General features: G+C 52.0%; 2 protein-coding genes across 25 annotated transcripts in view; one reads left to right on the top strand and one right to left on the bottom strand.

Annotated features, from left to right (window-relative positions):
• The window catches only part of CREM (cAMP responsive element modulator), a 71,224-nt gene continuing 46,533 nt past the window's right edge, over positions 1-24,691 (top strand). For 10 of the 24 annotated variants that reach the window (XM_051833471.2, XM_051833470.2, XM_051833463.2 and 7 more), the window contains exons 1-2: positions 11,198-11,297; positions 21,767-21,890. In XM_051833471.2, the coding sequence (XP_051689431.1) occupies positions 11,254-11,297; positions 21,767-21,890 (168 nt within the window). In that variant the 5' untranslated portion in view covers positions 11,198-11,253. Of the gene's footprint in view, positions 140-301; positions 432-11,197; positions 11,298-21,766; positions 21,891-24,691 lie in introns of those variants that run through there. The other 14 variants (XM_070056171.1, XM_070056170.1, XM_070056162.1 and 11 more) reach the window with 5 other exon arrangements.
• Positions 117-1,235, bottom strand: LOC138844906 (uncharacterized). The gene has a single exon (XM_070054995.1). The coding sequence runs from the start codon at positions 1,233-1,235 to the stop codon at positions 117-119; it is 1,119 nt and encodes a 372-aa protein (XP_069911096.1).

Below are 24,691 nucleotides of genomic sequence, written 5' to 3'. Positions count from 1 at the left end.
GGGCGCGGTGCCGCCGGCCGCGGCGCTACTTGTGGTTGGTGTCGGAGGGGAGGCGGCGGCGGCCGCCTCGGCGCTGACGTGGGGGCGCCTCGCGTCCGCAGCCAGTGACGAGTCCGCTACGTAAACGCCGTCGCGGCGGGTAAGTGGCGCGCCGGGCGGGCCCGAGACCCAGAGCCGGCGCCGCGGCGCAGGGGGCGGAGGCGGAGGCGGGGCGGGCCGGGGTCAGGGCGCCCGGCCGAGGCCCCCCGGGGGTCCCCTCGGAGCCGCGCGGACCCCGCCGCCCACGCCCAACCGCCGCGGCGCTGAGGCGGTCGCGGCCGGCGGGAGACGCCCGCGGCTCGGAGGGGACCCCGGCGGGGCGGCTCCGTCCCCACAGCCGCCGCCGGTCGCGCCGGGCCGCCCGGCGAGGGTCGGAGTTGGGGTCCGCGGAGGTGGGGGTCGGACTTGGGGTCCGCGGAGGCGGGATCGGACTTGAGGTCCGCCGGGGCAGGGGTCGGACGCGGGGTCCGCGGAGGCGGGGTCGGACTTGGGGTCCGCCGGGGCCGGGGGTCGGACTTGGGGTCCGCCGGGGCCGGGGGTCGGACGCGGGGTCCGCCGGGGCGGGGTCGGACGCGGGGTCCGCAGAGGCGGGGTCGGACTTGAGGTCCGCCGGGGCGGGGGTCGGACTTGGGGTCCGCCGGGGCGGGGTCGGACGCGGGGTCCGCAGAGGCGGGGTCGGACTTGAGGTCCGCCGGGGCGGGATCGGACGCGGGGTCCACCGGGGCGGGGGTCGGACGCGGGGTCCTCGGGGGCGGGGGTCGGAGGAGGGGTCCGTGGAGGCGGGATCGGACTTGGGGTACGCCGGGCGAGGGTCGGATGCGGGGTCCGGAGAAGTGGGGGTCGGACGCGGGGTCCGGAGAGGTGGGGGTCGGACGCAGGGTCCGCGGAGACGGGATCGGACTTGGGGTCCGCCGGGGCGGGATCGGACGCGGGGTCCGCAGAGGCGGGGTCGGACGCGGGGTCCGCCGGGCAAGGGTTAGACGAGGGGTCCGCAGAGGCGGGATCGGAAGCGGGGTCCACCAGGGCGGGGGTCGGACGAGGGGTCCGCAGTGGCGGGATCGGACTTGGGGTCCGCCGGGCGAGGGTCGGACGCGGGGTCCGGAGAGGTGGGGATCGGACGCAGGGTCCGCGGAGACGGGATCGGACTTGAGGTCCGCCGGGGCGGGGGTCGGACGCGCCTGCACCCCCGGCTCCATCCTCCGGGGGAGCGAGCTGCTTTTCCCCTAGAGGAAGGAACGCGCGTGGCACAGCGGTGCGTGAAGCCCCTGGCGGCCCGGGAGTGGCTCGGAGCCGGGCGCATGGACGCGTGGGCCGCCGACACGGGCGCTTCTCTGTCCGTTTTTCGTGTTGCCCCGAAAGTGAGCGCGGGTTCCCCGCTGATGGACTGAACCTGCTCCGGCTCCTCTGTGGGGACCAAGTGGCCTGCGCTCGGGGCCACTGCGGCCGCTTGGTGGACAGCACGGAGCGCGTCCCGCGGTGAGCACCGGGGCGGGGTCCTGCACGGACGCGCGGCCAGCTCGCCAGTGTCCCGGCGCCGCCCCGAGGAGCTGCGGGTTCGGAGCCCTTGCTGTCCCGGGCCGCGGCCCGCATTCGTCCCTAAGGAGAAGCCTGGGATGCCTGACTCGGTGAAGCGCCCTGAACTGATGGGTTCCGCTTGTAAGAGGCAGCTTTGTGAGTCACAAATCAGCGGTGCAAAAGCGCATCTCCGAGAACACACGTGGTCCTTACGCGCGTAGAGACGAACGTTTCGTGATTCCTTGTGGAGGACACGGGAGGGATTGAAAGTGGAAACCGCAGTAGATGAGCTCACGGCATCTCTGACGCCTGAGAAAGCAAACAGGAAAACCCAAGGCTCGCGTTCCTGTCCTCATGACAATAAGTCTTACGGCGTAATTCAGCTGTAGCATTCACAGGGAAAGGTGAGCCCACGGCCGGCTTTCCTGGGCGCGTCTGCGAGACGTATGTGAAACTGCTTTTGTAAGCAGAGGAACTGTACAAGCTATGAGTTATTCGGGAGTTTTGCTTAAATAACTGTCTCATTGGAGAGTAGAGGTGTTTGCCTCTAAGAGAGCTTTAGAAGCTCTTTTTTTTTTTTTTTTTTTTAGATTTATTTATTTATGTGAAAGAATTAAAGAGAGAGATCTTCCATTTGCGGGGCCCCAGGTGACCACACCGGGAGCCAGGAGCTTCATCTGGGTCCCACGTGGGTGCAGGGGCCCAAGCACTGGGGTCAGGGGAGCTGGATTGGAAGGGATTCAGCTGGAACTCGAACCGGTGTCTGCCCAGTGTAGACGTGGGCTGACCCACTGCTGCAGGCCTGGTCCTGAAGCCCCCTCCTGTGAAGGTTTCTGAAACCCCTCCCCTCTCCCCAGCTGGGGAGCATCATCGGGCACGTTCTCTCCAACTGGTGCGCACATGGGTGCCGGCGCTGTAGGCGGCAGCTGTACCCGCTAGGCCACAGCTCAGCCCTGGGGCGTGTTCTCTCAACGGTAGTACAGCCAGGCCAACTACATGGCAAGGCTCTGGGAAACTTTAAGAGTGGTGCTAATGTGATTTCAGTATTTTACTTGAGAGTAAAAGTTTATAAGATAAACTCCCTTCAAAGTTATCTCAGTGAAGTTTTAAAAAATAAAAAGCAGACCTAAAATTAGATCAGCTAATTTAGAATGACAAAATGTCATGCAGTTTTGTTCCTACTCTCAAAGAGCCTTATTTTTTTTTTTTCATGGGTAGCACAGAAAATGATTTATATTTCCTTAAAAGTGTTTCGGACTTTGGATACTAGCATTGATTACATGAAGGCGTCCGTCTCTGGAACTGGGGCGGCTGTGTCACAGGTGCAGAATCGTGCGCTGGCCGTGGACAGTGGCGTGCTGCCACTCTTAAAGTCGCTCAAGCAGTGACATTTCCTTAGGTGCCTTCCTGTGCTGAGAAGGAGACAGGTTTGTTCAGGTGTGCCACACAGGCCGATCCAGGTCGGGCTGAAGTTCAGTTAATCCGAGTGTCGGCTCTAGGTTCCCAGGTTTACTGGTTAGTGATCAGTGTGTGAGTGCTTACCTGCAGATGTGTTTTGAACGGGACCTAAAGTGCCATCACGCAGCCTGCTGTTGGAAGAGCCGTGAGGGCCAGGATGGTGGTGCAGCAGGCTAAGCCGCCACCTGCTGCGCCAGCAGCCCACATGGCCGCTGGTTCGCATCCCAGCTGCTGCACCTCTCCCATCAGCCCCCTGCTAATGGCCTGTGAAAGGCCGCGGTGGATGGCCCAACTCCTCGAGTCCCTGACCCCACATGGGAGACCCCCCGAAGCTCCTGGCTCCTGGCTCCTGGCTCCGGCCTAGCCCAGCCCCTGCCATTGCAGCAGTCTCGGGGTATGAACCAGCAGATGGAAGAGCTCTGTAACTCTTTCAAAATAAACAAATAAAATCTAAAAAAGAAAAGAAAAAGCTTACCGTGAGTGAGGCAAGCAGGCCAGTCTTCTCCACAATACAGCATTTGGTTTCCCTTCTTCAGCGCTGGCGATGGGTGCTTGAAGGCTGGAGGCAGGCCACGACTGTGTGAATTCATTGTTCATCGCCACCTTAGCAGCTGATCCTGCTTGATTGTGAAAAATTGAATTGAAAGAGCAAGCTGCTTGGATAGTTAGTCCTTTGATGACTTCAAAAGAGTTAAGATTTCTTAAATAAAAGTTTTAAACAAATTGACTGGAGGAGCCCTGGACCTGTGTCTATTAGGGAACTTACTGATTTGATGTGTACCTTGTGTTTGCAACATTAAAGACATTATTTACAAGTGTTTGAAATATTTATTTACAGGTATTCCTCCTGGCTATTTCTATTTTTACACACAAGTTAGATTGTTACGTGAAAATTTTTCTAACTTTGCTTTAGAAAGAACACAGAGCTTTAAAAGTGGCACAATTTTCTGATTTTATCTCACTTCGTTTTTCCCATACTCCTCTTCACTTAAAATACCTGACAACCCTGGGCTTGCCCCTGCCAACTTGAGATGCTGGCGTTTGGAATGAATTCTCCCTTGGGCTGGTCCTGCCTCTCCCAGCCTTGTAGTCAGGCTGGCCGGGAGCGCTGGCTCCATCCTGTGAGCTTCATTTTCACTCTCTTTCAAGCCTTACTTGCTGTTAGGACTTCAGTTTTCATCTATTAAGACTGCTTTCCATCATGGCCGTGTCCAAATAAGGTCGGAGTTTGTGGACTCAAGAGGCTTCCATAGCCTTGGCAGCTCATGACAAGAGCCTCGGGTGATCACTGACGTCATAAGTAAGAGTGTCAATTGTTAAATCAACAGCGGGAGTCACTGTGCACCTACTCCCTATGTGGGATCTCTGTCCTTAATGTGTTGTACTATGCGAATTGATGGTAAAACCAGTCTTCAAACAGTACTCTATACTTTGTGTGTCTGTGTGGGTGCAAACTTGAAATCTTTACCTAGTATGTGCTAAGTTGATCTTCTGTATATAAAGATAATTAAAATGAATCTTAACATGGGATGGGAGAGGGAGTAGGAGATGGGATGGTTTGCGGGTGGGAGGCTGGTTATGGGTGGAAAAACTGGTATAATCCGAAAGTTGTACTTTCAAAAATTATATTTATTAAATAAAAGTTTTCTAAAACAACAACAACAAAAGACTACTTCCCCAAACAACTGCACCTGCTGCAGCCCAGACCTGGAGAAACGGACTGCGCGCTCGGTTCTCTTTCTGCTCTGGGAGCTGACTGCTTTTGATTTCTACTTCCTTTCCTTTTGACGATGCTAGTAGCATTTGTGGATTCTTTTTTTCTTTAAGATTTTCTTGCAGAAACCAACTCAATAATGCGTAGTTTGATCTCATTTTTGGGTTTTTACAAGTGGAGCAAGGGGGTAGTGTTTAGCCTGCTGGGTGACACACGGTACGGATGCCTGCTCCCAGTGCCTGGGCTGAAGGCCAGCTCTGCTGCCGACGCCAGCTTCCTGCCCGTGCAGACCTTAGGAGGTGACAGGCAATGACTTAGCAGTTGTGATTGTCACCCGTGGAGGAGACCTGATTCGAGTTCCTGGGTCTTGGCCTAGTCCTGTTCCAGCCATTGCTGGCATCTGGGAAGTGAGCCAGACAGCTCCGTCTGCCTCTCAAAATAGACATTGAGGAGAACAAGAACGTAGTCTGTTTCACAAGTGTTTTATAGAGAACTCTTCATTTTTATAATTTTCCCCAATATTTTGCAGTTATCTGCAACTGTGAAATCTAATACAAAAAGCAGGACTTTTTTTTTTTTTTTTTTTAATTTGAAAAGCAGAGAGAAATCCTCTATCCTCTGGTTTGCTCCCCAAATGGCCACAACAGCCAGTGCTGGGTCAGGCTGAAGCCAAGAACCTTGAACTCAGTCTGGGCCTCCCACATGGGTGCAGGGGCCCAGGCACTTGGGCCATCTTCCACTGCTTTCCCAGGTGCGTTAGCCGGGCTCTGGGTCAGACCTGAAGCAGCGGGACTTGATCTGGTGCTCCTGTGGGATGCTGACATTGCAGGTGGTGGCTTAACCTGCTGTGCCACAGTGCTGACCCCCAAGCAGGACTTTTTAAATACGTTTTTCTCTTATTATATTTCCAAATTAGTTTTCATAGGAACAGCTGCCTTTTTAAATGATTTCATCAGTTGCATAATTTTATTTGATGAGTTCCAAAACTGCAGCAGTTGGCTGGCTTACTCAGGTTTGGTGATTGTCAGCACTGACTCCTGGTGAGCGTCTGTCGCTGCCGATGGGGGCAGAAGTGCTGGGGCGCACTAGAAACGCTCTGCACAGGGCGTTAGCTGCATTGTAGGTTTCACAGAGGACTGGAGAACATTGGGTAACAGAGTGGGTCGATGAGGTGGGAAGTGATGCGGGACGCTTTCACAGTCTAGCAAGGTTGCCCAAGAAGTTTAGTTCTTAAATATTCCCAAGTTTCTCAGAGCTACATTAAGAGATTAATATAGTTAACCACAGCAGAATAGGTGTTCAGAATTGCCTAAATATGTGTCTAATACTATCCTTTTCTATAAAAGGATATATATTTTATATATTTTAAATCAGTATAGAGAGCTGTCCAAGAGTACTTCCAAAAGTTAGATAAGTGGAATTGAAAGGTAAGTTTATTTTGATGCAAAGTAAACTCAGAATCCATGCCTAGTTTTTTGTGATATTATGCATTTTCCATAAATTTTTGGAAGACCCCTCATATGCATGGGTATACATTTTTTACACCAAATAAGTTTATCCTTCAATTCCATCATCCATGAATGTTTTGAAGTACTCTCATATATGAAAGGATACTGATAACAATGACATTAAATGGGACTGTTAAACCACAGGTGAAAAGTACAGCGAATGCCAATGTTAATTCTGGAATCAAACCTAATGGTATAGATGGTATCGAACAGAAATCCACATCTGGGAATATTTTTTAAATATTATTTGAAAGAGTCACAGAGAGGCCGGCGCCGCGGCTCACTAGGCTAATCCTCCGCCTAGCGGCGCCGGCACACCGGGTTCTAGTCCCGGTCGGGGCGCCGGATTCTGTCCCGGTTGCCCCTCTTCCAGGCCAGCCCTCTGCTGTGGCCAGGGAGTGCAGTGGAGGATGGCCCAGGTGCTTGGGCCCTGCACCCCATGGGAGACCAGGAAAAGCACCTGGCTCCTGGCTCCTGCCATTGGATCAGCGCAGTGCGCCGGCCGCAGCGCGCCGGCCGCGGCGGCCATTGGAGGGTGAACCAACGGCAAAAGGAAGACCTTTCTCTCTGTCTCTCTCTCTCTTACTATCCACTCTGTCAAAAAAAAAAAAAAAAAAAAAAAAAAAAAAAAGTCACAGAGAGGCAGAGGCAGAGAGAGAGAGTGTTCTATCTACTGGTTCGCTCCCCAAATGGCTGCAGGGGCCAGGGCTGGGCCAGACCGAAGCCAGGAGCTCCTTCTGAGTCTCCCACATGGGTGCAGGGGCCCAAGCACTTGGGCCTTCTCCAGCTGCCTTCCCAGGCATGTTAGGGAGCTGGATTGGAAGTGGAGCAGCCGGGACTCGAATTGATGCCCATATAGGGTGCCACAGGCAGTGGCTTTACCCACTTTGCCACAGCACTGGGCCCCAGAATATTTTTTTAATGTTTAATATTAAGAGTCTTCTGTTCCCCCAACGCGACGATGGCCGGGATAGGGCTTGACAGCACCAGGAACTAAGAGCACAACCAGGTCTCCATGTGGGTGGCAGGAGCCTAACCACTGAGTCATCTCTCTCCCAGGCTGTGCATTGGCGGGAGCTGGAGTCAGAGTCAGATCCAGGGATTCCTGGACGGTGAGTGAGGAATGCATGTTTGCATTTGCATTTCTCGTTGAGCAGATCAGGGAGGTAGAGATGAGGCTTACGTGCGCCGGAGTAATTTAAGCAGAGGCTGTTGCTTTAATGATGTCAACAGAAGATGGGAATCAGCGCTGAACCGGTGGCCCTGTCTGAGCAGGGAGAGGATCAAGCGTTGCTGGGAAGGTGGAATTACTGGGTTAGCTAAGCTGGTGTTCCTGGCTCAGTTAGACGTTTTGCATGTGTTATGCTGCTTTCTCCTCCCAAGGTGACTTGGCAGGACAGAATGTCTCCAGAAGTATCCACCTCTTATGTCAGTGTTCTGCATACCACACCACTACTGCATTGCTAGACCACCTTGCTGCCTTGAACTGGGAGGAGGGGAGGGGATGCTGGGGTTGCGTGGCTGAGTCAGCCGCGTTGCCTTTGCCACGAAATAACGGTGCGACAAGAGGAGACTGGTGAAGCAGGAGAAGCTACCTGGGTTTCATTGAACATGAGTCTGGGGATCTGTGAACAGCTCCTAAGAGATACGCACCAGGCCGGCCCTTAGAGAGCTGGGGCTCAGGAGGGAGGCGGAGGCTGGACCAGAAGCTTGGACTATTGAAGAAGGCTGCAGTCGGCAACCCCGGGAGAAGGGGTGGAGGAGATGGTTGGGACTGGAAGCCTGGGGAATGACAACCTGCGCTCAAGGGTGGGCCGAAGGAGGCAAAGCAGAGCTAACGGGTTGGAGGGGAAGCCCGAGTGCGTGTCCTCAAGACTTGAAGGAGGACGGCGTTTCGGGGCGGTAGGGAGTGTCGTGGGGATGTTAGAGGGACTAAATGTGGCCTGCGGGCTTGAATTGCTGCTGACTACAGGAGAGCAGCTGGATGAGAGGATTTTCTGGACTGCCGAGCCAGCCCGAGCGGCTGTCCTTCTGGAAGGCGGCCCGTGGTGTTCCTCTGGCACTGCGGCTGCCTGGTGGCAAGCTGGTGCCTCCCTCCATGCCGACTGCCTCTGGGAAGAGGAAGTGCTGGCTGCTCCTGGGCTCCGCTGAACACCTTTTTCTATTTCTAAAATTATTTTGATCTATAAAAATGTATTACTGAAGTAAGACACGATGTTTCTGAGAGAAAAACAGCAATTAGCAGTTGTTACACGGCCCTAGGCTCATCGCCATTGTTACATAATATTATCATTCTTCATTTGCACATTTTTTAAAAAGATTTCTTTGGGGCTGGCGCTGTGGCATAGCCGGTGAAGCTGCCGCCTGCAGTGCAGGCATGCCATGTGGGCACCGGTTCAAGTCCCGGCTGCTCCACTTCTGATCCAGCTCTCTGCTATGGCCTGGGAAAGCAGTGGAGGATGGCCCGGGTTCTTGGGCCCTTGCACCCATGTGGGAGACCCGCAGGAGGCTCCTGGCTCCTGGCTTTGGATCAGTGTAGCTCCAGCCGTTGTGGCCAACTGGGGAGTGAACCAGCAGATGGAAGACCTCTCTCTCTCTCTCTGTGCCTCTCCTTCTCTTTGTGTGTAACTCTGACTTTCAAATAAATAAATAAATCTTTAAAAAAAGATTTTTATTTATTTATTTCAGAGGTAGAGCTGCAGGGAGAAGGAGAGACAGAGAGAAAGGTCTTCTATCCACTGGTTCATTTACCAAATAGCCACAATGGTGGGAGCTGGACCGATCAGGAGCCAGGAGTTTCTTCTGGGTCTCCCATGCGGGTGCAGGGGCTCAGGCACTTGGGCCATCCTTCACTGCTTTCCCAGGCCACAGCAGAGAGCTGGATAGGAAGAGGAGCAGTCGGGACTAGAACTGGTGCCCGTATTGGGTGCCGGCACTGCAGGCGGCTGCTTAGCCTACTGTGCTACCATGCTACAGCGCCAGCCCCTACACAGTGCTCTTAGATGTCCACCTTCTGGAGAGCAATGTGTTCCACTGTGTCCCAGTGCCCAGCATAAGAGCCTGCCATATGATGGATGCCAGGCACTGCCTAGAAGATGAACGATCCAGCCTTCTTGCTTGCACAACTGCCAAGGGGATGAGAAGTCCACGTGTAAAATGCCAGCGTGGTATAACAAAGCCCAGTCCCAAGGAATGGCCCGTCCTTGCTTTAGTTCACGTGCGGGTATCCCTGTGGGTAGCAGGGTGGAAATGCTCTACCCTGTCTCATGGTCCCTCTGCTGGACGGGGTGGGGAGGGGGAAGGGCAGACAAGTGGCAGCCGTGGCCATTGCTGTAGGGCCTTCAGTGAGGTCTAGCACACCCGCCTGCTGTCTGCAGTTGCAGAGGTCACTGGGACGGGTGACACCATTTCAGAGGTGACACTGCAGGGGAAGCCAGAATGCAGTGTGTCTGGAGCTGAGCAGTACCGCGGCTGGCACTGAGGGCTGAACGTCATGGTCCTTCCCAGTTCCAAAAAAATTAGGAACTCTGAGATGTTCTTTTGTCTTTTTAAAAAAAACATTTATTGTATGTTTTTGAAGGGAAAAGTTAGAGAGGGAGGAAAGGAGGGAGGGAGGGAGGGAGCGGGAGAGAGAGAGAGAGAGAGAGTGAGCTAACTTCTATCCGCTGACTCACTCTCCAGACAGCCTCAGTGTCTGGGCCTGGATCAAGCTCAAACCAGGAGCCAGCAGCTTCATCCAGGTCACCTAGTGGATGACAGGGTCCCGAGCATTTGGGCCATCTCTTGCTGCTTTTCCATAGCAGGGAGCTGGGTCAGAAGCAAAGCTGACCTCGAATATGGGATGCTGGGGTTGGTGTTATGGTGTAGTGGGTAAAGCCACTGCCTGCCATGCCAGCATCCCATGTGGGCACCAGCGCGAGTCCTGGCCGCTCCACTTCTTATCCAGCTTCCTGCTGATGTGCCTAGGAGAGCAGTGGAAGATGGCACAACTGCTCCAGCCCCTGCCACCTGTGTGGGACCTGGAGGGAGCTTCTGGTTCCTGGCTTCAGGACGGCCCAGCTCAGGTCATTGGGGCCATTTGGGGAGTAAACCAGCAGATGGACAATTTCTCTCTCTCTCTCTCTCTCTCTCTCTCTCTCTCTCTCTCTCTCCTTAACTCTCCCTTTTGAAGAAATAAATATTAAAAATGTATTGGGGCTGGCATTGTGGCGTAGCAGGTAAAGCCACCACCTGCAGTGCTGGCATCCCATATGGGTGCCAATTCTAGTCCCAGCTGCTCCTCTTCCAATCCAGCTCTCTGTTGTGGCCTGGGAAAGCAGTAGAACATGGTCCAAGTCCTTGGGCCCCTGCACCCACGTGGGAGATCTGCAAGAAGCTCCTGGATCCTGGCTTCAGGTCGGCGCAGCTCTGGCTGTTATGGCCATTTGGGGAGTGAACCAGCAGAAGGAAGACCTTTCTCTCTCTCTGCTTCTCCATATTTGTGTAACTCTGACTTTCAAATAAATAAATAAATCTTTAAATATGTATAAATATATGGGATGCCAGCATTGTGGGTGGCAGCTTACCCTGCTGTGACACTATGCTGGCCTCCTTTTGTTTTTTTCTTTACCAGTTTTGCTTCATTCTGCATGTCAAGTGTATATTAAAAAAAATCTTTAACACAAAAAAGGTTTTGAATAAGCTGTAAAAATTCTTTGTTAGAACCTGTTTGAATTTAAGACAAAGAAAAGTTGACGGGAATGTTTATTGCAATAGAGTGCAAGTTAAGACAGTGATAACTTAGGGCTATGCTGAGTACGTAGTAGGTGATTTCAGCAACATTGGGTTTTCTTCAGTAGCAGATAGTCTGAGAAGTAGCACGTAACTTAAGTTTTGTGGGTTTTTTACCCACAGTCTTGAGCGGTTTTAATTTTTTAAAAATGTTGTTATGATCTCTCAATTCCAAATTACGATTTTACTGCAGGAGACATAAAGAAGAAAACGAGGGCGGAGCAAGCACTGACTGCAGATGCCTTAATAATGAGCAAATGTAGCAGGAAGAAGTATATGAAGACAAACCCAAGGTAGGCGGGTCTTCTCTTCTCGGGGAAGTTCGGTGCTGACTGAGTCCCACGTGCGCAGGGACTCACTCTTACATTCTCATCACCCAGCCGCACGCACGGTGAAGGTGTTCACCTTCTCAGGCGCTCACTGTCCCGGCGTGGCCAGGCTACGCAGCTGTCTACACTTGCCCTACGCTGGGTGCTGGCCTTTGTGGTTAGAAAGTAGAACGCATACGTGTGTGCGTGGATTTAAAATTTTTTAAAATAATATTTGAATTCCACCTCCTTGGGCGTTTTGAAGTTCCCGCATGTAAGGATGTGAACAGTTCAGTGGAACTGTAGAATTAGAGGGATCCCGAGTTTTTGTCTTGTTACCTTTTAGGCCATGCTTGTATACCATTTTGAAAAACAAAGTTCTCACCATTGTTTTACAGAAATCCAAATAGAATTTGTCACGTATCCTTTTGATTACTTTCAGAGACATTCTGTTTCATCAGTTGGATCTAGCTCTAAAGAGAAAATAAATTTTCTATGACTTTCTTTGGTAAAGGCATTTGAAAATAAAGAACAGAACAACTTTGTTTTCCTTTTCCTGTTGAGTTCCGGTTTTGGAAGAGGTGAGAAAGGACGTGGAAGGGTGCGCACCGGCTCTGCAGTGCAGTTTGTCTTTGCCAGTCAGACACCACTGAGGTTTCAGAAGCTTACTGGCTGATTGACTACTGTAATTATAATGAAGAAACTTCCCGTGTTATTTTCCAGGCCTGCATTTCCTTTTCCCATCTCGGCCACTAACTTATGTGTTAAACCACTTACCTGGGTACCCATAATAGCATTCCTTTAAAATATTTTTCCTGGGGGCGGCATTGTGGCACAACCTGTGAAGCTGCCGCCTGCAATGCCAGCATCCCATATGTGCGTCTGTTTAAGTCCCAGCTGCCCGACCTCCTGTGCAGCTCCCTGCTAATGTGCCTGGAGAGCAGTGAAAGGTAGGCTAGTGCTTGGGCCCCTGGGCCCTCGTGGGAGAGCTGGGTGAGGCTTCTGCTGGCTCCTGTCTTCGGCCTGGCCCAGCTGGGGCCATTCTAGCCACTGGAGAGTGAATCAACTGATGGAAGACCCCTCTCTCTCTCTCTCCCTCTCCCTCTCTCTTTCTGTCTCTGTCTCTCTGCCTTTCAAATAAATAACATAAACCTTAAAAAATATTTTTCTGGGGTGGGCATTTGCTGCAGCAGTTAACCCACTGCTTGGGACTCCCCCTTCTTTATTGGGGTGCCCAGATTTGAGTCCAGGCTCAGCTTTCCATCCCAGCTGCCTCCTGACGGGCACCCTGGGAGGCAGCAGGCAGCGGCCACCCTGCAAGAAGCCCAGATGGAGTTCCTGCTCTGGCTTTGGCCTGGCCTAGCCCTGGCTGTTTGACAGCGTCTGGAAAATGAGTCAGCAAATGGGAAATCTCTGTGTCTCTCTGCCTGTTAAATAAATAAAAATTAAAATGCTTTGCCTTTTTCCTCTCGCTTTTCTTTTGTTTACATGGCATGTCTAAATAACTTTTATTAATTGCCTCTGTTTCTATAATTGTGTTAATTTTTGAAAATATGTTATAGGTTGTCTACCTTTTTCTAAATTGCATTATGCAAATAGTACTGTATTAGTATACTTTAGTATTTTGAGGATTTATACTATGATGCAAATATTCTATTATAGTTCTAGAAAATAACTGAGTAACAAATACAATTCTGCTTCTAAAAATAGTTCATCCTAGAAATCTTTAAACATTTAATGGAGGATCCCAATTTTTTTTTAAAGATTTATTTATTTATTTGGAAGGCAGAGTTAACAGAGAGAAAGGGAGAGACACACAGAGAGATTGATCTTCCATCTGCTGGTTCACTCCCCAAATGGCTACCATGGCCAGGCTGGACCAGGCCAAAGCCAGGAGCTTCATCTGGGTCTCCCTCATGGATGCGAGGGCCCAAGGACTTGGGCCATCTTCTTGTTTTTACAGGTGCATTGGCAGGGAGCTGGATTGGAGGTGGAGCAGCTCTCGTGGGATGTTGGTGTTGGGACTCCAGTGCTTATATGGGATGCTGGTGTCACAGGCCATGCTTAACCTGCTATACCACAGTGCTGTCCCTGAGTTCTGACTTATTCAGAGTGATTTGGGATAATATTTATTTTTTTATCAAAGGGGAAAAGGTTTGCTAAATAATATACAGGAGATTTCAGAAGAAATATTTAATCTCATAAGAAAAGAATATTACTGCTCTCAATTGTTAAGTTTAAATATATGCACATTTTGGAGCCAGTACCGTGGCTCACTTGGTTAATCCTCTGCCTGTGGTGCCAGCATCCCATGTGGGTGCTGGGTTCTAGTCCCGGTTGCTCCTCTTCCAGTCCAGCTCTCTGCTGTGGCCTGGGAGGGCAGTGGAGGATGGCCCAGGTGATTGGGCCTCCACCTGCATCGGAGACCAGGAGGAAGCACCTGGCTCCTGGCTTCAGATCAGCGCAGTGCCGGCCATGGCAGCCATTTGGGAAGTGAACCAACGGAAGGGAGACCTTTTCTCTCTCTCTCTCTCACTGTCTATAATTCTACCTGTCAAATAAATAAAAAATATATGTATATGTATGCACATTTTAGGAACTCCTTATCTGTCTTTAGAATTGAGGACTGAAATATTTGCCAGTATTTTGTTTCCTGATACAGTGCTTATGAACTTGCATGTTTGTTTTAGTTTTCTATTGTCTTATATGTATTTATTTTTAAATATTCTATAACATATAATTGCTAACTGGTTCTTCATCCCTCTAATAAGGATTGTTTAAAATTAAAATGGTGCATAGTTAAGAAATGTTAAGACTGCTATTAGTTCTAGTATAACTGTTTACTTTTGGCTGTTATAGGAAGAGTTTGGGGATATGTATCCTTTTTTTTTTTTTTATTTTTGACAGGCAGAGTGGACAGTGAGAGAGAGAGAGACAGAGAGAAAGGTCTTCCTTTTGCCGTTGGTTTACCCTCCAATGGCCGCCACGGCCGGCGCATCGCACTGATCCAAAGCCAGGAGCCAGGTGCTTCTCCTGGTCTCCCATGTGGGTGCAGGGCCCAAGCACCTGGGTCATCCTCCACTGCACTCCCTGGCCACAGCAGAGAGCTGGCCTGGAGGAGGGGCAACCGGGACAGAATCCAGTGCCCCAACCGGGACTAGAACCTGGCGTGCCGGCGCTGCAAGGCGGAGGATTAGCCTATTGAGCCACAGCGCTGGCCCAGGGAGATGTATTCTAAGATGCATTTAGCAATAGTAATACAGGATTATTACTATTAGTGGCTCCTTCTCTTACACTCATGAAAATCATCCCACTCGAGCAGCCAAGGCTGACGTGCATTGACATTGTCGGTTCGTCACTTACAGCCGGGTTCTGGGTCCTGCGGTCCTGCTGCAGTAGCGCTTGAGAATGCCCAGGGTGCTCAGGCCCTGAAATGCTAGCTGAGTCTCTGCCCTGAGTGCCAGCCCGGGGTGGATTTTTAGTGGTTTACAAGGTTGTACTGGAGCACAGCTGGACAGAGATCAGAACAGACTCATGAAAATGATAAGGTATACATTTTAAGTTGCTGGTGTCAGACTTACTCTTCTGCAGGTGGTTTTTACCTGCAAATAAACTGGTTTGAGTATCAAAGTTCTACTGAATGACAGGTGCCGAGCGCCGAGCGCCGAGCGCCGGAGGAGGTACGGTGGGATCACACCAGCGGGTACAGCCAGTGTGGAAGTCACAGCGCTTCTGAATGAAGAGGGGATACTCGGGCTCAGGCTGAGTCGCTGGCAAGACCTCCTTGTCATCTCCTGCAGGCTGCCTATCGTGTGCCTTGCAGACACTCCGTTTCTCTAAGCCTTATTTTCATACACTTATATCTGACCGTGACATAGTCTTCCAGAATAATCGATTGATTGAGTGATTGAACACTTAAAGTGGCTGCTGTGCTCGGCACTGGGAACACATGGAACTCTCAGACGTAACCCTGTCCCGAAGCTGCCGACATTAGTGTTAGTGCTGTGTGTATTGTATGCCAAGCCAGTGCTGTACTGGAGGCACACACAGAGTGCTTGGGGAGCTCAGGGGAGAATAGCTAATCCTGCCCAAGAGTAGGTTTTGAAAGATGCTGTCCTTGAGCAAGGCCTTACAAAACCTGTAGGAATTTGACTGTGGGTCAGACAGGCATTCTGGGAGGAGAGATGTCAGAGATGAGAGCTGGGGAGGTGGGGCGTGAGCATGAAAGAAGGGCTTGTTGGGGACTGGAATGCAGAGGATGGAAAGAAGTGGAGTGGCTGGAGTGGGAGGTAAAGGGTCACCTTGGGAAACAGATTGGTGATTAGAAAGACAGACTTTTTCTAGAAAAAAGACCTTGCTTTAGAACCTAGTTATGCTGTTTATAATACCTGTATGTTAAGATTATATACTTTTCCTCTTCAAGATTTATTTTATTTGAAAGGCAGTTACAGAGAGGGAGAAAGGGAGAGAGATCGATCTCCCATCTACTGGTTCACTCCCCAGTTGGCCACAACAGCCAGGGCTGGGCCAGGCTGAAGCCAGGAGCCAGGAGCTTCTTCCAGGTCTCCCACATACATGCAGGAGCCCAGCTCTTGGGCCCTCCTCCATTGCCTTCCCAGGCACATAAGCAGGGAGCTGGTTTGTAAGTGGAGCAGCCGGGACTTGAACTGGTGCCCATATGGGATGCTGGCCCTGCAGGCGGCCGCTTATCCTGCTGTTCCACAACACTGGCCTTCTAGGATCAGACTCTTTGGTTGTTGTTGTTAAAATATTTATTTGAGAGGCAGAGTTACCGAGAGAGAGAGAGAGAAACAGAGAGAGAGAGAGAGGGACAGAGAGAGAGAGAGAGAGGGCTTCCATTCGCTGGTTCACTCCCCAGATGGCTGCAACAACTGGAGCTGGGCTGATCTGAAGCCAGGAGCCAGGAGCTTCCTCTGGGTCTCTCACACAGTTGCGGGGGCCCAAGCACTTGGGCCATCTTCTGCTTTCCCAGGCCACTAGCAGGGCCCACGTGGGATTCCAGCTCAGCAGGCGGAGGCTTAACCTGCACCACAGCACCGGCCCCTATGATCAGATTCTTAACCCCACTATCTTCTTTTCCTTATTGTTAAACAAAGTCATTATACTACCTCATAATATTGTCAAGGATCAAAACTGCTAGGTACTTATCCTGTGGTGGTAAACAATAAGTGGTAGTTACAGCTACAGTTATTATTAAAGAAGTTTGGATTTTATCGTGTAGTCGAGAGGAACGTATCAAGGACTTTTAGGTTCAGAGTGTTTTGAGCAGTGCGTGCTTTATCTAGAAAGAGGACTCCGGTCCTGGATTGGGGCCAGGAAGATGCAGTGGTGGCAGTGGAAATGTCAAGAAGGAAACTTGACTGTTCTCTTTCTTTCTCTCTCCTTTTTAGAAGAAGATTTATTTATTTATTTCAAAATCAGAGTTACAGAAAGAGATCCATCTGCCAGTTCACTCCCCAGATGGTCACAAGGACCAGGGCTGGGCCAGGCCAAAGCCAGGGACCAGCAGTTTCATCTGGGCCTCCCATGTGGGTGGCAGGGGCCCAAGCACTTGGGCCATCAGCTAGGAACTGGATGCAAAGTGAGGCATTTGGGACTTAAACCAGCATCCACGTGAGATCCGGCATTGGCAGGGGGCAGCTTTACCCGCTACGCCAAAGCACCAGCCCCTTAACTTCTGTCCAGGTGGAGCCATCACACTGGGGCCTGCTGCTGCGGTGTTAGGGTGACACACAGGTTTCCGTCTGAACCATGGGCAGGGTGGTGAGGTGCGAACGCCAGAGGTGGAACTTGCGTGTGGAGGAAGAGCGGATCCACTGTTTGAGACCCCTGCAGGACCTCTGTGTGAAGACATTAAGTAGGAATTCAATTATGTGAGTTTGAATTCAGGAGACACTTCTGGGCTGGGCAGGCAGGTTGGAGAGTCATCAGCTTAAAACTCCTGTTGACCTTCACAGAAAAGGATGATAAAAAGCAAGGAGAGATTGGAGGGTGAGGCGAGAAAGCTGAGCGGAGCCCTGAATATGTACAGATTACAGATTACATAAACACTGAGCAGGCAGCTCCACTGCCAAGTAGCTCATGGAGGCGTTGCCAGAGAAGCAGATGAGCATAGGAAGATGTGCACCAGGACATCAGATGGTTTGAAGGAAGATGGGGGTGGGTGTTTGGAGCAGCAGCTAAGGCACTGCTTGGGATACCTGCATCCTTGGGTTTGAGCCCTGGCTCTGCTCCGGGTTCTGGTTTCCTGCTAACGTGCACCCTGGGAGACAGCGGGTGATGCCTCCAGTACTTGTGCCCCTGCTGCCCACGTGGCAGATGTGGATGGAGTTCTAGGCTCCTGGCTTCAGCTCGGCCCAGCGCTGGCTGTTATGGGCACTGGGGAGTGACCCGTGGATGGAAGAGCTCTTCCTGTTTGTCTCTGTCTCGCTATATTTCAAATAAAATGAAAATAAATAAAAAAGTGTTTGTGGGAGGGGGTGGGGGGGTTCTCTTAAAAAAAAAAAAAGGTGTCACCAGTTTGAATGCTAAGGGAGCGCACAAGATAGGACTTACAATGTACATCGGCCTTGGTGATGGATTGGTTTCCTTTTCCAGACAGCTTTGGAGCCGCAGTTCCAGGGTAGGGTGGGCAGGAAGTGAAGAAATGGGGGCAGTATTGGCAGTTTAGGGGTAGGGGAGTGAGAGCCTCGGGACAGTATCCGGAGAGCGACTTCCAGCCCAGCAGCGTTTGAATTTCTTTTGCTTATCAACAGGTAACTTTTGCTTATTGTCTGATTTTTTTTTTTTAAAGATTTATTTTTGTTTATTTGGAAGGCAGAATGTCAGGGAGAGAGGAGGGAGAAACAGAGATTTTCCATCTCCTGGTTCTCTCCGCAAATGGCCATAATGGCCAAGGCTGGGCCAGGCCAAAGCAAGGAACCAGGAGCTCCACCCGGTCTCCCAGGTGGATGGCAGGCACCCGGCACTGGGTCATCTCCCACTGCTTTAGCAAGGAGCTGGATCTGTAGTGCAGCAGCCAGGACTCAACCAGCGCTTCACTGCCGTGTCGCCTGTGGTGGCCCTTGCTGTGCCACGATGCTGACGCCTGTTTTCTGGTTCCTGACTAAACTTCATGTTGCTATCAAACTGTTAAAACTTTGTATGGAATAGGTATTTAAAGTAATTTTTTAAAAAATAATTATTTATTTGAAAGGCAAAGAGAGAGAGAGAGACAGAAAGGTTTTTCATCTACTGTTTCACACCGCAAATGCCCCAAACAGCCAGGGTGGAACATTTTGAAACCAGAACTCCATCCGGGTCTCCCCCGTGGATGGCAGGGACCCGAGTACTTGGCCCATCATTTGCTGCCTCCCCAGATGTCCGTTAGCAGGAAGCTGGGAGGGGCCGTGGGGCCAGGACTTGAACCCAGATACCTGATATGGGATGTGGACATCCCAGGAGGCACAGACCAAATGCCCATCCTTCTACAACGTAGGTGAACTCCATAGATCCTGCAGGACCCAGAGGAGAGGAGGCGTCTGAGTTCGGTGGAAAGTTTCTTTCTGGAGTGTTCAATCTGTCCCTAAGTTCATTGTATCCAACTCCACCTGCCACGCACGTCTACCAACGCTACCCTGTCTCCCACACCGCATCCCCTGCCACGTCTGCCAACGCTACCCTGTCTCCCACACCGCATCCACCTGCCACGTCTACCAACGCTACCCTGTCTCCCACACCACATCCCCTGCCACCTCTACCAACGCTACCCTGTCTCCCACACCACATCCAGACCTCCCCACGCCTCATTCAGGTTGTCTGCTCCGGTCAGCTGTTCTGTTTCAAGGCAAACTAGCTTTTTTCCTCTTGTGGTCCATCTTTCCTTTTCTGCTTGGGGAAGTCCTTTTCATCCACTCCATCCTCATGCAGACTTAATCATTCCCTCCGGTTTTCCAACGCATTTCATGCGTAACATGCTTCATATAATTTGTGAAGATACTCTGTGTTCATTACTTGTCTCCTGATAGGCTAAGTGTTTCTTAAGTCAGTTGGCTGTGCAAAGTTAGATTGCCCCAGGAAATTTGATTTTAGTGGGTTTGGAGTTGAGGCTGAGTATCTGCGTTTTGTGATTAGACACTTTGATTCTGATGCAGGTTGTCCGAGGACCATACTTTGAGAAATCAGGCACCTGCTTGTCAGAGGGTTCCTTCAGGGCAAGGGCCAGGAGTTAGCATGCACATGTGTGTTTTCAGGGCCTGCCACATATCAGTGCTAAATGAATGCTTGGAAGATGACCCGAGTTTACTAGGGGAGCCCCTGCTATCTACAAACATTGAGGAGAGAGTTAAACTGTTGGCAGAATCTTGAGAAATCTGTTAACAAGCGTGTAAGAAATAGTACAAGGCAGCATTTCTTATGTTTCCAAAATACTCTGCTTCGGCCTGCTTTGTGGAAAAGGGGTTTGTGTTAGGGTCAGATGCTATAAGACAATGCTGACTCCTGCATCTGCAGCCGTCTCCTCGGGTGTAGTTGCATTCCCAAGCTCCTGTGATGTTTGGCCACTATTCTAGAAGCCCTTTTAATCTGGGACGTTAGAAGGCTTGGCCCCCTCTCCCCAGGTATTGGCTTTTCACGTCCTGGGCACTGATGTTCTGAGGTGCTGTCTCTGGGAGCTGCTCACAGCAAAGACAGAGTAGCGGGAGTTGGTGGTTGAGGCGTTGTGATGACCTGGCTTAGCTGGAGTTGGAGAGGCCACGCTGGGAAGTAGTAAGGGAAGAGATAAAGGAATGGGAGAATTTAAGAAAGACATTTTCCCACGGTAGGCTACACGCTGTTGTCTTGGTATCATTGCTCTAAATTCTAGTGTAGCCTGCAGTGAACGGGTGTGAGAATGGCATCATGTAATGGCTAGTGAAATGCGAAAGGGGGTGTTCAGTGACAGTGGATGAAGGGTCTGCAGGATTATGGCAGTTAAATCTGGAGAAACAGTGAGACCTTCAAATTCAAGTTCTGAGTGGCTAATACACACACACATGCCTTTAGACCACTAAGGTGAAACAAATTTTGTTGACAATTGAAAAGATATATTACAGCAGGGAGCAGTTCCTATAAGCAAGTTTTAAAATTTTAATTTAGTTTCTGTTTTGTATTTTCTGTTAATAGGATACAGTTTACTGGGGCGGGTGCTTGGAGCAGTGTTTGAGACACCACATCCCTCCTCGCAGGACCTGGGTCCAGGATCTACCTCCACTCTCAGTTCCGTCCTCCTGCGAATGCACACCCTGGGTGACAACTCAAGTACCAGGGTCCCTGCCGCCCCATGGGAGACTCTGACTGAGTTCCGTGCTTCTGGCCCGGCCCAGCCCTGGCTGTTGAGGACATTTAGAGAGTGAACCAGTAGATGGGCAGTTTCTCTCTGTCTCTGTATATGTATCCCACTGCTTTTCAGATAAATAAAACAAATAGTTTTTAAAGGGTAAGATTTATTATAGAATGGTTTACCTTCTTGAGAGACTCCATTTAGAAGTCATTAGCTTAAATGGAATTCATAAGCAAATGAAAATCACACTGAAAGTTTCTTGGGCCGGCGCCGTGGCACACTTGCTAATCCTCAGCCTGCGGCGCTGGCACCCCGGATTCTAGTCCTGGTTGGGGCGTTGGATTCTGTCCCAGTTGCCCCTCTTCCAGGCCAGCTCTCTGCTGTGGCCCGGGAGTGCAGTGGAGGATGGCCCAAGTGCTTGGGCCCTGCACCCCATGGGAGACCAGGAGAAGCACCTGGCTCCTGGCTTTGGATCGACACAACATGCTGGTCGTAGCGGCCATTGGGGGGTGAGCCAATGGAAGGAAGAACTTTTTCTGTCTCTCTGTCTCACTGTCTAACTCTTCCTGTCAAAAAAAAAAGAAAAAAAAAAAAGAAGCTTTTACTGGAAGAATTAGATTCTCTTTAAATAACTGGGGAGCTGCAGGACAAATGGTCACCTGGCTGATACTCAAGGCTTGTTCATCAGAAAGTGGTCGGTGCTAGCAAGACGCGTTTTTATACGGTGGCACAACTGAGATTATCACATTGCATCATAATATAAAGCAAGTGTGTCGGCCTTGAGAATCATATTTAGACCTATCTCGTCAAATAGAAAGCTGGATTTGTATTCATTCACACTGAACAGAAGGCTTACAGTAATTATCAAACTTTATTTTAAGCTTTTTTGTTTTAAGTTTTGAAACCAGCTAATTCCCATAGACATTCGCAGTGTTCCCTTGGAAGTGTCCATATCCAGGGAGCAGAGAGGTCCCTTCGTTTGGAGGCTTAGGATTCTGCCACTGAACTTACTTGAAAAAATAAGAGTACAAGTAGATGTCAGAAATGGCTCTCAGAAAGCAAGGTAAAATGGGATTTTCATTAGTTCCAAATTCCTCAGGGCCTTCATACTCTTCCTTTTCACTGTGTTTTTCAGACAAATGACCATGGAAACAGTTGCATCTCAGCAGGATGGAAGTGTGGCAGATTCCGGGGCTGGGAGCACATCCGCCCACGCACAGCCTCGGCCTGGGCAGAGCTCAGTCCCCGCGTTAGCTCAGGTAGGCGCAGGCAGGCAGTGTGGGAGCTCCATCTGTGGGCACAGGCAGTGTGGGAGCTCCATCTGTGGGAGCAGGCAGTGTGGGAGTTCCATCTGTGGGCGCAGGCAGTGTGGGAGCTCCATCTGTGGGCACAGGCAGTGTGGGAGTTCTCTCTGTGGGCACAGGCAGTGTGGGAGCTCCATCTGTGGGCACAGGCAGTGTGGGAGTTCCATCTGTGGGCACAGGCAGTGTGGGAGTTCTCTCTGTGGGCACAGGCAGTGTGGGAGCTCCATCTGTGGGCACAGGCAGTGTGGGAGTTCCATCTGTGGGCACAGGCAGCGTGGGAGCTCCATCTGTGGGCACAGGCAGTGTGGGAGTTCCATCTGTGGGCACAGGCAGTGTGGGATTCCATCTGTGGGCACAGGCAGTGTGGGAGTTCCATCTGTGGGCACAGGCAGTGTGGGAGTTCCATCTGTGGGCGCAGGCAGTGTGGGAGTTCCATCTGTGGGCACAGGCAGTGTGGGAGCTCCATCTGTGGGCACAGGCAGTGTGGGAGTTCCATCTGTGGGCACAGGCAGTGTGGGAGCTCCATCTGTGGGCACAGGCAGTGTGGGAGCTCCATCTGTGGGCACAGGCAGTGTGGGAGTTCCATCTGTGGGCACAGGCAGTGTGGGAGTTCTCTCTGTGGGCACAGGCAGTGTGGGAGCTCCATCTGTGGGCACAGGCAGTGTGGGAGCTCCATCTGTGGGCACAGGCAGTGTGGGAGTTCCATCTGTGGGCACAGGCAGTGTGGGAGTTCCATCTGTGGGAGCAGGCAGTGTGGGAGCTCCATCTGTGGGCACAGGCAGTGTGGGAGCTCCATCTGTGGGCACAGGCAGTGTGGGAGTTCCATCTGTGGGCACAGGCAGTGTGGGAGTTCCATCTGTGGGCACAGGCAGTGTGGGAGTTCTCTCTGTGGGCACAGGCAGTGTGGGAGCTCCATCTGTGGGCACAGGCAGTGTGGGAGTTCCATCTGTGGGCACAGGCAGCGTGGGAGTTCCATCTGTGGGCACAGGCAGTGTGGGAGTTCCATCTGTGGGCCCAGGCAGTGTGGGAGTTCCATCTGTGGGAGCAGGCAGTGTGGGAGTTCCATCTGTGGGCGCAGGCGGTGTGGGAGTTCCATCTGTGGGAGCAGGCAGTGTGGGAGTTCCATCTGTGGGCACAGGCAGTGTGGGAGTTCCATCTGTGGGAGCAGGCAGTGTGGGAGCTCCATCTGTGGGCACAGGCAGTGTGGGAGCTCCATCTGTGGGAGCAGGCAGTGTGGGAGTTCCATCTGTGGGCACAGGCAGTGTGGGAGTTCCATCTGTGGGCACAGGCAGTGTGGGAGTTCCATCTGTGGCACAGGCAGTGTGGGAGCTCCATCTGTGGGCACAGGCCGTGTGGGAGGTCCATCTGTGGGCACAGGCAGTGTGGGAGCTCCATCTGTGGGCACAGGCAGTGTGGGAGCTCCATCTGTGGGAGCAGGCAGTGTGGGAGCTCCATCTGTGGGCACAGGCAGTGTGGGAGTTCCATCTGTGGGCACAGGCAGTGTGGGAGTTCCATCTGTGGGCACAGGCAGTGTGGGAGCTCCATCTGTGGGAGCAGGCAGTGTGGGAGCTCCATCTGTGGGCACAGGCAGTGTGGGAGTTCCATCTGTGGGCACAGGCTGTGTGGGAGTTCCATCTGTGGGCGCAGGCAGTGTGGGAGTTCCATCTGTGGGAGCAGGCAGTGTGGGATTCCATCTGTGGGCACAGGCAGTGTGGGAGCTCCATCTGTGGGAGCAGGCAGTGTGGGAGCTCCATCTGTGGGCACAGGCAGTGTGGGATTCCATCTGTGGGCACAGGCAGTGTGGGATTCCATCTGTGGGCACAGGCAGTGTGGGATTCCATCTGTGGGAGCAGGCAGTGTGGGAGTTCCATCTGTGGGCACAGGCAGTGTGGGAGTTCCATCTGTGGGCACAGGCAGTGTGGGAGTTCCATCTGTGGGCACAGGCAGTGTGGGATTCCATCTGTGGGCACAGGCAGTGTGGGAGTTCCATCTGTGGGCACAGGCAGTGTGGGAGTTCCATCTGTGGGCACAGGCAGTGTGGGAGTTCCATCTGTGGGCACAGGCAGTGTGGGATTCCATCTGTGGGCACAGGCAGTGTGGGAGGTCCATCTGTGGGCACAGGCAGTGTGGGATTCCATCTGTGGGCACAGGCAGTGTGGGAGTTCCATCTGTGGGCACAGGCAGTGTGGGATTCCATCTGTGGGCACAGGCAGTGTGGGAGCTCCATCTGTGGGCACAGGCAGTGTGGGAGCTCCATCTGTGGGCACAGGCAGTGTGGGAGCTCCATCTGTGGGCACAGGCAGTGTGGGAGCTCCATCTGTGGGCGCAGGCAGTGTGGGAGTTCCATCTGTGGGAGCAGGCAGTGTGGGAGCTCCATCTGTGGGCACAGGCAGTGTGGGAGTTCCATCTGTGGGAGCAGGCAGTGTGGGAGCTCCATCTGTGGGCACAGGCGGTGTGGGAGCTCCATCTGTGGGAGCAGGCAGTGTGGGAGCTCCATCTGTGGGCACAGGCAGTGTGGGAGTTCCATCTGTGGGAGCAGGCAGTGTGGGAGTTCCATCTGTGGGCACAGGCAGTGTGGGAGTTCCATCTGTGGGCACAGGCAGTGTGGGAGCTCCATCTGTGGGAGCAGGCAGTGTGGGAGCTCCATCTGTGGGCACAGGCAGTGTGGGAGTTCCATCTGTGGGCACAGGCAGTGTGGGAGTTCCATCTGTGGGAGCAGGCAGTGTGGGAGCTCCATCTGTTGAGTGGAATTCTGT

Source organism: Oryctolagus cuniculus, chromosome 13, assembly GCF_964237555.1.
Source record: "Oryctolagus cuniculus chromosome 13, mOryCun1.1, whole genome shotgun sequence".
In the NCBI taxonomy this organism is placed as follows: Eukaryota; Metazoa; Chordata; class Mammalia; order Lagomorpha; family Leporidae; genus Oryctolagus; species Oryctolagus cuniculus.
The sequence above is the reverse complement of the archived record's forward strand: the minus strand, read 5'-3'. Positions and strand labels throughout refer to the sequence as shown.